Source organism: Cupressus sempervirens, chromosome 7 (assembly GCF_028749045.1).
Source record: "Cupressus sempervirens isolate cs-2001-9-10 chromosome 7, ASM2874904v1, whole genome shotgun sequence".
Lineage (NCBI taxonomy): Eukaryota > Viridiplantae > Streptophyta > Pinopsida > Cupressales > Cupressaceae > Cupressus > Cupressus sempervirens.
In genome coordinates, this window is record NC_143124.1 from 932,199,031 (window position 1) to 932,215,475 (window position 16,445).

At 34.9% G+C, this 16,445-nt stretch overlaps 1 protein-coding gene across 1 annotated transcript; it reads left to right on the forward strand.

Annotated features, from left to right (window-relative positions):
- Positions 1–15,758: 15,758 nt before the first annotated feature.
- LOC149550629 (copper transporter 3-like) lies at positions 15,759–16,445 on the forward strand. The gene has a single exon (XM_089795126.1). It carries the CDS (start codon positions 15,797–15,799, stop codon positions 16,181–16,183), a length of 387 nt encoding a protein of 128 aa, XP_089651252.1. The 5' UTR covers positions 15,759–15,796; the 3' UTR covers positions 16,184–16,445.

Here is a 16,445-nt window from a genome sequence, read left to right on the forward strand (position 1 = left end):
GTAACGTCATTAGTATACAATACCATTTATGTTTCCTCTCAATCAACATCTACGGTGCATCAAATGAAGGAAACGTGGTAAGAACTATAATAATTCATGGTAGTCTTCGCAAATTGATAAAACTTTGATAAATCACTTCGTACCTAGGATAAAAGAGGAGGCGTTAAGAGAAAGCAGCAATCTCAATTTCATTCTTTATAGTCCATAGAAGACAACCATCTACTAGATTTCAAATTTCAAATGGATCTAACGTGTAGACCAATAAAAGTCTGGGTTTTAACAGTAATATAGTTGAGAACCTTGACAGATTTCTTTGCAAAGGCGACTTGAGCCTTTCCCTTCACATTAGAGAGATAACATTCGTACCTCAAGGTCAATTGCTACGTGATTCAGTTATTTGCTGCATGAGACTACATGCCAACAAGATGTTCCTTTTGTTGGGATTGTGGTGTCTGAGTCTTTTAAAGCCCTAACATTGCATCTTGTTTTATTTATTTGACCTTTCGTTAATTTCTAAGTCTAAGGACAATTTGTTTGCACACGTTAGTTTTTCACTAGTGGTAGTTATTTTGACTTGTCATCTAATAAGCCTATAAATTATCTTTATTTATCTTGTTATTTGTGTCACTTCAATCCATGTTTATAATGCCATTCCAATATACTTTCAAATTTCACCTTATTTTGATGAAGCATTGATTATGATAAATGATGTATCTTTGGCTAGTTAATATTTAAATAATGGTAAATTGTTATATGAATGATAATTATTAAATATTATGTATGTTGAAAGGATTAATTTGTTTGCAAGATATTTGAGTTGTTTCTGCAACTTGAAAGGAGAAACAAGTCAACACTTGTCAATATTTAGTAGTTGTTAGAAGTGCTAAAAATGTCAAAATTAGTTTTAAAATAATATACTTATGTTCTATGTTTCTCAATGAAATTCAAATTTCAAAATTATTTGGAATGTTTTTTATTAAGAACAACAAATTTTGAAGGGTGCTTGAAACCTTGTACAAGTCTAAAGATTTTCAATAAGTGCAGAAACAAAAATACAGCAAGCAAAAGCAGAACTGGTCACCCCCCAAACAAAGGTTAACCTAGGTGACAAAAAGCCTATCACCAACCAAAAGTAAAGATCCAACAAGGGGGCAGAGCCAGATATTTCACGATTTGCCCTTTGATTTAAAGCCTCCCTTGCACGATCGAAGGTGCATTTCTAAAGGAGGAGCAGATGGTCTTGAATTCTTTCTTTTTACCGCAGTTCAACCATCCTCCACCTTAGCTGCCTCAGTAGTCTAATCCCCAGAAGAAACAGAACAATGAAGTCCAAGGGAATCCAAAACACCAACAATCTTCCTAGAAGAGTCCGAAGCCAACTAGCCCCCCACAGAACCAGGAGGTAGGTCCGAACTAGGGGCAAGGGCAGGAAGATCCTGGCCCCCAACAAGACCAGGAGGAACATCCAGTACAGGGGCAGGTGAAGGAACAGGGAGAACCTCCTCTAACACCGACACCAAAAGATCATTAGCAAAGGAATCATCCGCAGATACAACTACTGAATCCAGAGGCGCATCCTTGGACTTAACCATCGTATAGTGTTCAGAAGAGGCCCCTGACCACCAAGAAGGTGGTCGTCTAGATTTAGTCTTCGTAGTAGCACAACAAGCAGCAATGTGACCAGTCTTATGACATTTTCTACATCGAAAAGGGATACCTTCATAATCCAATAATTGGGTCCAAGAGCCTCTCAAGGAATCCAAACAAGCCTTCTTAGGAAGGCCCTTAGAAATATCCATCTCTACAAGAAATCGAGCATGTGTCAAATGAAAGATATCCAAAGTGTCTGTCCACATATAAAATATCACCAATGGCAGCCCCAATAGCTTTGTAAACTGAATCTAGCCAGAGATGCATTGGGAGATTCGGTATCTGGACCCAGATAGGAACCTTGTTAAAGGATTCAGTAAGCAGATCAAAATCCATATGCCACGGTTTGGCCATAAGAGGATATTTGTCCTCCCATGAAAAACTGTTATTGCACAAAATAGTCTTCCTGTGTTTAACAGGATTAAACTTTACTATGAAAAATCCTTTAGCCACCAGAAAAATGTGGACCTCACTATCTAAAATTGGCTCCCAATGCTTAGAAATCCAAGCATGAAGATTAGAAAGAGAGGGCCAAAAACCCTTAAATCTAAAGATAGTAGCAAAGGAAGAGAGCTCATCTGTCATATCTAAAATATTATCGATTGTTTCAGAGTCCAAGAGTACCCTTATAGGGTTTGAAACAGATACAGGGGACGAGAAGGTTCGAAATGAGCAGCTCGAGCAGCACCATGAAGACTTGCCTCAAATGTGGCCACATCGGCATAAGAGGTAGATCTACCCCTGAAGGCATAGAAGAAGCCGACCCAGAACCACCAACAACAGTAGAAGGCATAGCACTCCCACATCCAAAACAACAACCAACAACCAACGGCCACGGCACAGCGAAGCAAAGCACCCAAGCGAACTGGATCACAAGCACGAAGGAAACCGACCAGTGACCAACAATAGAAGCATCCTACAAACTCAAACCAAAGAAGAGCATGCAAAAACAGGCCAATGGCCACGGCAAGGGCTGCAGGAGCCGACTAGCGGCCACAGCCAAGGCAGTGGTAGCAACCTTCACGGCTAGGGCAGCGGCAATGGCAAAAAAAAATTCATTGAAGTATGGTGTTGAATTATTTGGAATATTGAAAAGGAGGCTAACAAACCTTTTAAATCTTTTGAACTAAGTTAGAATAAGAAGCACTATTCATTTGAATTGACTATATAAAAACAAATGACATGAAAGTCGACATAGTCAAACTTCCATTTATTACAATCAAAGTAAAAAATAAATTGAATATAAATTATATTATATTTATAAACACAAAATCTCAAAAAAAAAAAAACTTTGTTATAAAAATCTATACAAACTCTTTTCCAATCACTCAACAAACAAGTTGTGATAGGACTCTAAAACCTAGTTATTCTTTTGTTATCACTTAAAAGAGTAAATCTTTTTCTTGTTTAAAGGAATTACAAGACACATATTAGATGGTTGTTAAAGAGCTAATTAGCTTATATATTTGAAATTTTTAATCAATCAAATTATATAGTAGATAACATAAGTTAATTAGAATTAAAGTCATCGTTCTACAATAACAAATTTGTAATAACAACAATAATTATATTAGAAGCATCAAATTGTTTTAATTTAGCAAGTTATTTGTGTATGAAATTTTGAGGGATTTTCTTGACAAATGAATAAACTAATCAAGGGTCACTTAAGGTATTTTCTAGCTTTGATAGTTGTAGAGGCAAAATTCATAGCGAAGTGTTATGTTATTGCATTGTTTCCTATAGCCACTATTATATAGTTAGATTGATTTTCAACATTGTTATGTTTTTAGTTTTTTTAATTGCTTTCACTTTAATTGATTGTAGACACTAATAAAATATCTTAGAGAATCTCATAGCACATTTATATTGCAAACTCATTTCAAGTATATGTCCTTGTGTTGATAAATCATATGCCACTTCTAGTCTATGAAGGCAAGCTTAGTTTAGATAATTGCCCTTTATTCGTGAAAACTATTAGACCAACAGTGAATCTCAAGTGGAATTAAGAACCTCTACATCATCCTTCTAGGAAGATGAAATGACGTAGTTTTTCCTTACATGGAGATAGGTGTCCCACTTAGAAGACCTTGAACTTTTGTGGTGGTGAGTGAGAAGAGTCGTGTAATAAATATTTTGACACACCTATCTATGACAACTAATGATGGGTAAATAATATACTGACTCATGACAATCTATGACAGTTTAAGTGTTAAAGGCATCATTTCATACAGAAGGTGGATGACGAAACTGGGTGATGATTATCCATCATTATTAGATAGTTGTGATTAATTCTATTATAGTTGTAAGTATTGTTAGTAATGATTATTTGTTATGAAAATTGTAAGAGGTATAGATTTATCATCCCTCAAGATGGTGAATTTTGGTTGCCCAACTTAGGAGGATTGGATGAGAAGTCTTTTGTATGCTTTTAGATGGCTTGATGGTGCAGAGGCATCCATGGGTCTATGAAACCTATTGAAGATTTTTCTTTATAATGATGCCCATGATTGTAACAAGGTTCTATGGATAATTTTTGAAATGTTTTGAGTACAGTTGCAAGGCATAATCACCAAGTGTGTAACCAGTTAAGACCAAGTGGGTCAACATGGTCAAACCCTCCAAATATGTGGGAAGGGAGTGGAATTTATTATTTTCATGTTTGTAATCCATGTTTGGCATGTGGACAAAGTTTTGGAGAAGATGAGGTCATTTGGTAGTTGGATTGTAAAAAATACAAAAATTGCTCGAGTAACTTTTGCAACTTTTATGATTCCACCCCCCCTGTGGTCAATTGTTTCAACAAGTGATTGGAAGTAGTTGGGGAATTTGTAATTTGTTTATTTATGCCTATTTGGGTTGAGGCATGTCTAGTTGTTGAATTTAAGGGTATAAAATAGAATTGCTTTGATTTTTTCATTGAAATCCATGATTTTTCTATAAATAGTCCTAGTGTATAGACTTGTACGAATTAGTACTGATATGAAATACATATGGTTGGATAGGTTAATGAATTATCTTTCATTTGGTTTTCTTTTCATAGATTCATTAAGCTTTGAGAATGACAACAATTTTGGTGCAAATTGGTTTGAAACTCAACTTGGTTAGGATTTTGTCATAAATATGCATCTATCTCTTCTTCTCGATGAGATTGTAGGGTCAAGGGTCAACATTATGATTCTAGGTATTTCAAATGAGTTCCACATGGTGTCAATAATAAATGAAGTATTTTGTGGCTTTGACAACTTTATGTGGCAAAATTATGTTGCAAAGGTTTCAAGGCAAGTTGAGTTGCAATGGTAAATTTAAGAGGATAGGCACAAAAAACTAGTAGATTACGTGTTTTAGGAGTACAACTGAAGTTTTCCATGCATTGGTTGTGTTAGGTGACAAGTTTGAAGATTCATTGCTTTGAGAAGGCCTAATTGCCATATTAGGTCATTGAGAATAATGAGTTTTACCCCTATCTATCCAAAGGAACCCATACAGATTTTAAAGTAAGTTTTGTATCTCCCAAAAGGGTATCTTAGTGGTACATTGTTTGTACCTTTGGTCAACAATTTAAAAGTTTGGTCAAAATACTTGTTGAGTAGGGCTACAAGAATTGAGGTGCACTTAGAAAGCAACCGGTATAAAAGGAAGTGATGGGTTTGGTTTAGTGATTGATATGAAGTTGTTTGGTTCCTTGATTTCAAGAAACCTTTCATTTTATCTCAACACAACCCCTACAATATTGATGTGTATTAACCTTCTTCGATCAAGAGGTAATGCAAGATTGCCTTCGAGGGAAAACTTTGTTAGTTGATGAATTGGGTTTGTAAAAAAAGAGTTGATGAGTTGTTTGGAATTATTTGAAGATGATAACTTTATTATAAGAATTTTCCTATTCTTGAATGATTCAAGTACCATATTGGGCCAAAAAGTCATGTGGGAATCCAAATCCTTGTTTTAGGACCTAGTTGTTAAATGTTCTTATGTGTCAAAAGGGGTGTTTGAACATTTTATTCATATTTGAGTGAATTATTCCACCTTTCCAAGTGTCTTTCCATCATATTAATATCACATCTAGATATTTGATTGGATAAAAATAAGATTGAGAAAAAGTTAGTGTAGAAAAAGACCTCCAAAAGGTGTGCCTATTATAATCACTAGAGAGTTAAAGGCCCTTAGAAATGAGATAGAAGGGATCAAATCTAGAGAGAGAATAAGAGAAAGGGGTGAAGTGGATGTGAGTGACTTCAAGGGGGAAGGGAAAGGAATGGTTCAAGATGTAGACCCACAAGAAAGGCCTCAAGAAGAGGACCTACCACATGAAGAATGTAGGTTATTAAATGCTCTCAAATCAGTAAAGGGGGAAAATTCAGATGTAAAAATGGATCTTCCTATGTATGGAGGGAAGACGAATGCTAAGAGGGTTAAGTAATGGGTAGATGACCTTAATAACTAAAAGGATAAGGAGGTTACTAAAGAAAAGAATTTAAGATTTGTGAAATCCAAGTTGAAGGGGATTGCCTTGACTTGGTGGAAAGAGTGAAGATTGGTAAGATTATGACCAATTATTGAGACAAAATGGTGACAAAGATTAGGGTCAATTTATTCTTGCAGATCATGAGGTGTAAGTATACATAAGGTTGAAAATTTTAAATAGACCTAGATGTGGCTTCCTATACAAAAGAATTTCACAAGTTAAGTCTTAGATCAAGGCATAGTGAGGATGAAAAAGAGAAATATTTTGATTAAGGGGATCCTAGAACCTTATACAAATCAGGTTTTTAAAGAGGTACCTAAAACCTAACATCAAAAGATAAATAATAAAATCCTTAAAAAGAAACTGGACACAAGAAAAATGGGACGAAGCCAAGAGAGAGGAAGCCAAGAAACATCTTTATCCCCCAAAATATAAATGACAAATAAGAAAAGTTGTAACAAATATTCTATTGTCTTCCCAACAAAAAGGAATCAATAAAACTTAAGATTTCCCCTTGTATCCCTTCTTATGGGATCTAAGGATCATGTCAAAAGAAGAAAATTCATTTGAGTGTTTTCCTTTAATTGCAATTCATCCTTCTTCAACCTTAGCTACCTCAGCTTTCCAAGAGCTCAGTTCCATTGAACTAATAGAACCAATCATGATAAGTATAGTAGGTTTTGCAAAGGCAAGGACAACAAACAAAACAAAGCCAACCATGATATGGACAACAGGCTCTACAAAGGTAGAGACAACAAAAATAGAAAGAACCAAAAGAAATACCACCTCCTCCAATAGTAGTGACAAAAAGGTACCTTAGGTACAATAATAACATGAAAATCATCTGCAACACCAACACTAGCATAAAAAACCACATCATTAAAAGACGATGAAATAATAGGGTACTAAAATTCCAACAACCATATCAGCTGGGTTTCACATAGCAGGGACATCACCCTCTAGTGAAACATCTATAGAAGTGGAACAAACAACAACCTTCAAAGAGGAAGAAACCATAGTAGGTTCAGTGGGAGACACACCATCTAGGACCAACTCTGATTTGTTGGGATGAACTTGTATGAGGAGCGCCCTTATAAACCATATAATGATGAGAAGAGGCATCCTTCCACCAAGGGGAACACTTTTCCTATTTGAATTTCTTAGCCCCGTAATTAGCTACAAAATGCCTTGTCATGAAACATTTTTTGCATCTAAAAGGAATCCTCTCATATTCCAAAGTTTGAATCCAAGAAACCTTTGAAGACTTGAGCTTAATTTCCATTGGCAACCCCTTAGAAGCATTAACGTCAACTAATATGCAATCAAAGATAGAGGGGAGGATATTATAGGACTCACCATTTACTATTTAAAAATATCCAAGAGCATCACCCACTTCTTTAAGGAGATAATCTACCTAAAGATGAAGGGGGAGGTAGGGAAGCCTGACCCAAATAGACACCTTGTAGAAGGATTCTAAAGAGGGGTTGAAATACTCATGCTAGAGCTTCATCATGAAAGGGAAATGATTTTCCCACATCAAAAATGCTTGCAAAGAATAGTTGTCTATCCAAAGCATCTTGAAACTTGGCGGAAAAAACACCCTAGCTAAAGGAAAACTATGTACTGTATATGTAATGAGTGGCTCCCAATGTTTGGTAGTCCATTGATGAAGACCAAGGAGAGAGGGCCAAAAACCCCTAAATCTGTAAACTGTTGCATGAGATGAAAGGTCAAAGATCACTTGATTAATCTTCGTCAGTGTATCCTCTTTACACATAATAGACATTGGACTAACAAATTGGAAATGGAACCACCTATGCACTACCACTTCCATCCACAACCTTCCTCGCATAACTTCCAATTGGGTGAGAAGGACATCCCCCATCGACTATACTAGACCCAAAAGAAGCCTTAGTAGCTCCCCTACACTTCAATGAAGATGCAATCACTAGGACAACCATACCAATAGACTAATAATCCCCATCAACCAAAGACCCCCCATTAATAAGTAGGGAGCATGCAACGTCACAGGAACCAATGACAAAAGCCCTAACAAGACCATTATAAGAAGTAGAGGGAGCCCAAGCATTGACAACAACAAAAGAACCCCTAGTATAGAGGGGTTTCCATCTCCATTATCAACTGCAATGGAAGCATAGCCACTTTTACAACTCGAAGGTTAGGTTTCACACAACACAAAAGATTGTGAAGGGGACAACAAGAGAGACGATCCACCACACCAATAGCATTCCCCACAAAAACACCAACCAATCAAGGAGGGACATGTGGAGAACCAATGTTAATATTCTCTCCATCAACAACATTCAAAATGGGAAGAGTGGGAGTCATCGACAAATGCATTGGAGCAAGTGCATCTATTTTAGGATGAAAATGAGAAAGTTTCTAGATACTTGAATGGACTAAAAACTTACATTAAAGTTGAGATAAGTTGAGTGAAACACTCCTTTTGGCCATCTTTATAAATTAGGCCTCACATTGATCAACCAATGATCATTGATATACTTGATGCAATATTGGTTATCATCATTCCATCTCTCTAGAGATTTCTCCTTTGAGATACTCATTACAATAGTAGCATGTGGATTTTTTTTAAAATTCTATCTAGGATTTTAGGATCAACACTCACGATGGTGTTCCTATCTTCATCTCTGATTGTTCTAGAACCATAATCAAAATTTATAGGATATGCTAACACAAATTCTAATTATAGGGAAAGAAAAGGGAAAATTGAAACCATATACTATATGTAACTTTGTTTGATATAAACCATGTCACCAGTTATAGCATTATCAACCCCTTTTTAGGAAATCCTCCATATCTAGATGAGAAAGCTTTGTATCTCAAACTTCATCATAGTATGAGGTCTATGAAGGAGGGTTGGAATTATGATAACTATCATACTAGTACTTCACTTTTTTCTTTTCTTTTCCTTTCAATGAAATAACTTCACCTAACATGGAAAGCTTGTTTCTGTGAGGAACTATTACATAAAAGTCCCAAAAAGTAAGTATATCCTCAGGAAATGGATCTATAGAAATCTATTTTAATGTATAAGGTGTAGATTTGGAAACATGCAAGTGGGAAATATAACTGGAAGGCTTTGGAGCAGTGAAGGGTAATTGATCTCAGGTAAAATAAACTCTTTACATGGAGAGAGGATTCAAAAATGAATTTATCTAGGGGCAATGCATATACATACGACAATATTTGGGTAATAAAATAAATAAAGAATGGATATATATACATGTGATAAGGTGTTTTGATCATAAGTATGGTTTTTATATCCCAATATAAGTCAACTGCCAAGCATTTGGAAACCAAAAACATGATTTTTAAGTCCCTTTGTAGCATTTTGAAAAGTGTGGAAAATACATTCAATATGTTTGACATTAGACTTTTAGCTTGCATTTGCATGTTAAAGAAGTAACTTGCTTCCTTGGAATGTTTCATAATCTTAGAATGAGCCTCTGTAAGTATTTGCCTAAGGCCAAAATTCACCTAGGAACTAAGAACTCAAACACAAGCACAACTGTAGACCAGAAAGAGAGAGTATGATCAGAATCATGATATATTCATTCAATATGTCATGCTTAGAGTACACTAGGAGTGCCTGTATATAAAGGCCTCTAAGATACATCTAGAATGTCTCATAATTAGCTACATGATATGTCATACAACCAAGCACATGTCCACCAAATGTGGGTTATCCTCCATTAAGCACGGAGGTAAGTGCGGTGATGAGAGGATAAGCCTACAAGGGTGTGACACGCAAATCAGTGATGTAGACACCATTTGCTAAAATAGAGTTGCATACTTTAGGTGCGCAAACTCCTAAGTGTCTCACAAAATAAAATAATAAAATAATGCATTAACCTAAGTAAACTTAAGTAAGTGTAAATAGTAAATACGTATTTACACCAACAACCTCTTTAATCCTAATTGCATAAGAAAATTGAATGAAATCCTAGAGAGTAGTAGAAAGATTCAATAATTAAAGAATAAAACATACAAATCTAGGAAAAGAAACGAAGAACTTGCATTTATATACATGAAAAAATATATATACAAGAAAACAATCCTAAAATTGCACTAGAGAAGTTTATTTTTTTGGGAAAACAAGAAAAAAGTTCTTCTAGGAATCTTTGAGAATATTTGAAAACAAACCCAAATAATTTTTGGATTTAAAGAAAGATCTCTGAAAATAGTTTATATAGGCAATGATTTTGACTAACTCTCCTTGAGAAATCAATACATATCAACATAAAATTTGAGTGCTTGGCAAATGTACACGATGGGCAACAAAAATGCACAAATTTAGCAAAAAGAAAGAAATATATTGCAGCTTATAACTAAACCATTTCAAGGTTCAACTATCATAGACATGCTTTGTAATGCAAAAAAAGGTATAGATATGCCAAACATAACCTCTTTCCACTCATGTTTTAATTATAATGCCTTCAAATGAGTTTCTTGGAGGAAAACACAAGTTATTGAATGCAAATTACAAGATGCAATGACCATCTAAATTGTGGTGCATATTTTATAGCATAAACGAGCTAAAAATGCCCCTTCAAGAGTTTTAGAAGACATGATACATAACATCTTTCATAAAAACATGTTTCTTTATTTCTAAAACATAAATAATGGACTTTAGGATAGTTATTGCATGTATCATTTGGTATTTCAAAACATGAAAATTGGTAAAAAAATCACCACCTATACATATCAAAGGTTTAAAAAGAGATTTATGAAGTCATTTTCATGTAATACATACACCTTAAACTATGTAAATGAACTAAAAATCATCATCATTCCTTAAACACAACATGCAATATATTAAAATGCATTCTTAAAGTGCATTTACATGCCCTAATAGTCGTAACAAGCCTTTTGGAGGAGATTACATATAATAATATATCAAAATACATTTTTGAAGTGCATTTGCATGCCCTAATAGTCATAACAAGCCTTTTGGAGAAGATCTCATATAATACATGTAGATGATATAAATATTTCCACCTTAAGTTATGACGAGTTGTTTGGAGCTAATGACATGCTATAAACCTGGCTTTTAAAAACACATGTAATGCCTTACAAAATCACCACCCTTGGACTTAGAACATGAAATGTAAATTTGAGTTTGAATTAAAACATGCAATTATTGGGTGGATATAATGCAACAAACAATTTATGCAAATTGTTTCTCAAAATAGGTTGACCAACCACTATGTGTGAGACAAAGTCTCTCCTACCTTAAAGGGAAGGCTCCACCTTCTCACTGTTCCTTGGATCAACTCAAGGTAAGCAAGAAGTTAAAAGATATTGTAAAGGGGTGTTATCGGTATTCTTTCTTCTTATTTAAAGAAAGAATCCACTTACTCGTGGAGTGAGTAATGTGCAAAGTTTATCTCTATAACTACACTTCTATCTAACAGTTAGAAACAATGATACCAATACCAAACACCAACTCAAAGGCTGGTTGAGAGCATATTTTCTTAGATCTATATTTAGTTTTTCTAATTTTTAAGAATGGATATGAAGCTTATAGACCTCTATTCAATTATTTTAAAGGTGAATGTCTACCATTGGGGTGCACAGACTTCCAGAAGTAGATGATTTATTTGCTATAATCCTTTAAGTTATTTCAATTCAAATACATGAAAGTAACTTAATTGTAACAAATTTCGTGAATATAAGATAGTAACATAAACCATAGTCAAAGCTTCTATTCTATACCACCTCAATTGCTCCCAGTGAAAGCTTCGGCTCAAATCTTTTCTTGTACTCACTTTACTCTAATAAACATTCAATAATAACATGAATTAAAGATAATAGACACAAATTACAGTCACAACTTCCAATTTTTTCTACCACAATTGCTTCCTGTCAAAGCTTCAAAACAAAATACTATCTTTGCTTTTAAATTTGTACTACATAATCACAATTATACTTGCACAAGTTTGGCAAAGCTCTTTTGCATACAATAAAAGATGGTTTTGAAAGGCACTCCTTTATATAGGTAATGGAATGAGAGAAAATAGGAGAAAAGGATGGGATAAACTCAACCACCTTGACTAAGTCAAATAAGGAAGAAGATTTAGTAAATTACATGACTGAAGGTTTGTGCAATCGAGTTACATGCACATGGGATATACATGCAACCTATCTTTTGAAACTACAAAGCTAAAATAAACTTGAAGAAAATGTTGATTTTGAATGAATCAACCCTGTAGATTATCAACAAAGGCCTTGTACTTGGTGATGCAATCGCAGATGATCACAGGATCAAGATTTTCTATATTTCATGTCACTGCATCCATCTTGATAATTGTGTTGTTGCATCTTTTGACAACCTCTAATTCTCTTTGATGAATTGTCAATTGTCATTTGAAAACTTGATGTAGTCAAATCTTTGTTCATTCCACAATTGTTGTGAATTCCCCTTTGCTAGATTTGAACATTCTGGAACTTCTGATACTTTGAAAACCTTCTCAATGATGTTTGTATGTAAACCTAAAAAAACTTTCCCATCAACATCTTTAATTTTTTTTGTCACAACTAATTCTCACATAAACTAGGTTTTAGGGAAGCCATTAGGAAAGTGGAGACCAAATGAATATTGCTTATCTTATTTGAAGCATACCTTCTTGAAAGGGTGCCTCTATTCTTTGAAGAAATTCTAACATCTCTTGACTTGGAGAGTTTGTTGCAACATGAAGATTCCAAATAATGAAAACATCTTCCAATAGGGTTGAATCCATAAGAGTTTCATAGTTTGGACAATAATAGCATATCCATGGAGGATAAGTGTTCTATGTATGATTTAGATACTTATTGAACACTTTGTAAGATTGGAAATGATTGGAACAACTTGTATTTTGGGCAATAATGGCCAAAATCAGGTTTTACAAGGTGGATTGCATGTAGGCAAAATAGGGCTTTTATTTTGAATGGCTAATAATGCAAGTTGGAATCTTTATAGTGTGTGTAGGGTGAGGGTTTTTATGCTTGAAAATGTGCTTTTTAACCAAATTTGGGTTTTGGAAATGCATTCACATGTGGTTAAAACTCATTATTTTTATCTTGTGTAAATATGAAATAGGGTTTTAGAAGTCCCATTACATATTTGGGAATGTGGAGTTGGGCAAATTTAGAAATGAAATGAATGTGAAGGTAGGAAATGTGAAAAGATACTTGCATTCTTTAGTAGAACTTACATCATTTTCTTCACAAACAAACCAAAAATAAAACAAAAACAAGCGCACAAAGTATTTACAAAAAAAAAAAGAAAGAAGAAAAATATCTCTTGCTTTGACACAAATTAATAAGTTGGAACAAAAATCTAGGGATGCATTCAAACAAATGGAAGATAAAGATTAAAAGATTTCAACAAATAAGCAAACTGATCAAGAAAAGCAATCAAAATCCAAGTCCTATGCTTACTTAGAGAGAAAAGAGCAAAACGTGGAGCAAGAAGAAGTTGAAATGGAATTCTTGTCTCTGAAACTAGGTTTTGGAAATGTCAGTACATGTAAAGATCAAGTGCTTTGAAAAATTCAAACTATAGCTCCAAATTGTGGTTTGTTGATGCATATGCATGTGCAAGATGAAGCAAATGATGTTGCAAATGCTTTCCTAACCACAAATCATGCTTATCCAAATGATTTTCATGTTCAAAAATGTCCTCCCAAGAGTAAATTGTGGTTTGAACCTTGCATTACATGTGCATTAAATGGCAAAATTGATGAAAATCATGGTTTGAATGCCCTATTAAATGCAACATTTTTGCATGAAATGGTGAAATTATGGTTCAAAATCACCTTTACATGTAACGCCTTTGCATAGAAGATCCAATCATGGTTGACAAGTCCAATCACATGTGCAAGATGTATACATGCAAGCCAAAATCAGGGTTTGAAAATACCATTATAGATTTTAAATATGAGGTATTTTCACAAAATTAGCTCCATTGAACTTGGATGCCCAAATAAAGAGGAAGCAAAAGTCAGAAAACGAGCATTTTAGTACAAATTGGGGTTTGGAAACCCATTTACATATTTAAAATAATTTTTCCAATGCAAATCAAGGTTTGGAAAATCAAATACATGTTTTAACTAACCTCTTAAAGGAAAAATATAGTTTGATGAAGGCATTGCATGTAATGCAAATGCATGCATTTGGATGCCTAAAGAAAAACCGTGCTTTGGAGGGAGTCGTTGCATGTTTTCCGTAACTTGCATTCACACAACCAAATAATCCTTAAGCATTAATGACCACCTCTTAACTAATTATTGTTAGGATTAATCACGGATAGAAATAACAATTACATGCAAATGTAAACCTTATCAGAAAATAATAAATAGCACAGAAGAAAACACAAGACACAAATATTTAACGTGGTTCACCCAATCATTGGGCTACATCCACCAACAACAATTCCAATATTATTACTATCCAGTGATTACAATTTACAATCCCTCACTAATCAATACTATTGCAAGAACCTACAATCTCATCATACATTATGAACTACCTAACCCTAAGCCATTTTAAACAAGTTTTTTGCTGGTTACAAAATTAGAGCTAGAAGAAGTCGTCCAATAGAAAAATAGCAGTCGATGCCTTTTACAATAATAGTCATTTTTGGCTTCCTACCCCTAAAACTCCCCACGGGGGCGTTGCCCCTCGACCCCACCCTATATTGCGACAAGGATCACACCTGGGGCACTGCCCCAGGACTCTGCAAAGGGCTTTGTCCCTTGACCTTGTCTTGGGAGCATTGCCCCCAAATCCCTGCACTAATAATCTTGGGGGGAAACCACATCGAAGGAAGTGGAAAAAAATATAAATTTTCGAGTTTGATTAGGCTCCACATCACAACAATCTCCCACTTAGAAACTAATTAGACTCCACACCAATAACAATTATATGTGATTATTATTAGTCATTGACACATAACAATCTTAACGTAGAAATATATAACCTAAGATAATTTGAATACAAACATATCCAACACCCACTTAGCAATGCATCATAATTTCTCATTGAAAACTCCTTTGAAATTTCATGATAACCCTTTATATAACCCTCTATTTATTAAGCTTCCTTCTGGTCCGAAAAGAGACTTGCAAAATCCCTCTACGATGTTTCAAATTACATAGACTCCATAATAATGGTAAAACTCTTAGAGGCCTTTGAGGGTGTCCAGGTTTGCCCTCGATGACAAGCTACATATCTCCATTTGCAAGGAATGCAAAATAATGAAGTATAAATATGAAAAATCATTCCTAAGCCCACTCCCACATTATTAAATGAAAACACAAATCTAATATTAAGATTCCAAATGCCTAACCAATTCATTTCATGTCAAACAAAACTTGTAGTGGGCATCCTTGCATGCAAACGATAAAATTATTTACTAATGATAATAACAATACGCATCATATTTATAATATAAAAATAAGCAATCTTATCACTTAGTAATGTACGTGGTTGCGTGGATTTCTCATCACATAATCGGTACTTATCACTTAGTAATGTACGCAGGTGCCTGGATTTTTCTTCACACAGTTGGTGCTTCCATCGACGCTTACTCTTTGTCTCTATCTCCAAGAATCCTTCATATACATCCCCCCTAGCGAAGGGAAAAACAAAGAAGAAATGGATATGGGAAATGGCAATGAGCAGATGAGAAACAGTTTCTACTGGGGAAAAGAAGTTATATTTGTGTTTCCAAAATGGCCAGGCAACGATGCAGGAATGTACATGTTGGGTCTGATGGCGGTGCTTGTTATAAGCATTCTGAAGGAGTACATGTCACTGCATCATCCTCATCACATTGAGAGAAAAAGCAGCAATTATTATTGGGTGGCAGCCGCTTTCAGCCATGGCCTGCATGTGGCACTTGGCTATCTCTGCATGCTTGCTGTCATGTCATATAACTTGGGGGTGTTTATTGTGATCCTTCTGGGCTCTGCGCTTGGCTTCTATGTCTTCCATAGGCTTGCCAATGATGATGAAGCAGCTGATCCAGAATCTAAAGGCTGAGAGGAAAGGAAAAGAATTGGTTGTTCCTCCCCACACTCTTCAAATCTCCTTCATATCTTGTCCATGTGTATGAGGACTAGGTTGCAGGCTTTGTTCAAGGATCATGACTTCGAGTCATATCGAACGGAAATGACTATTCGGCCACTAGGATGTAACATGGCATTAATGGTCGGATGCTATATAGGTTTTGAGTTCTCATTGATAAGTATTCAGTTATTTTTTCACAGCAAAGTCACATTGTGATATTGCTATTAGTATTTAA

Bases quoted from the DNA above. Each gene is read 5' to 3' on its own strand.
- LOC149550629 (XM_089795126.1), top strand. From the start codon at position 15,797: ATGGATATGGGAAATGGCAATGAGCAGATGAGAAACAGTTTCTACTGG.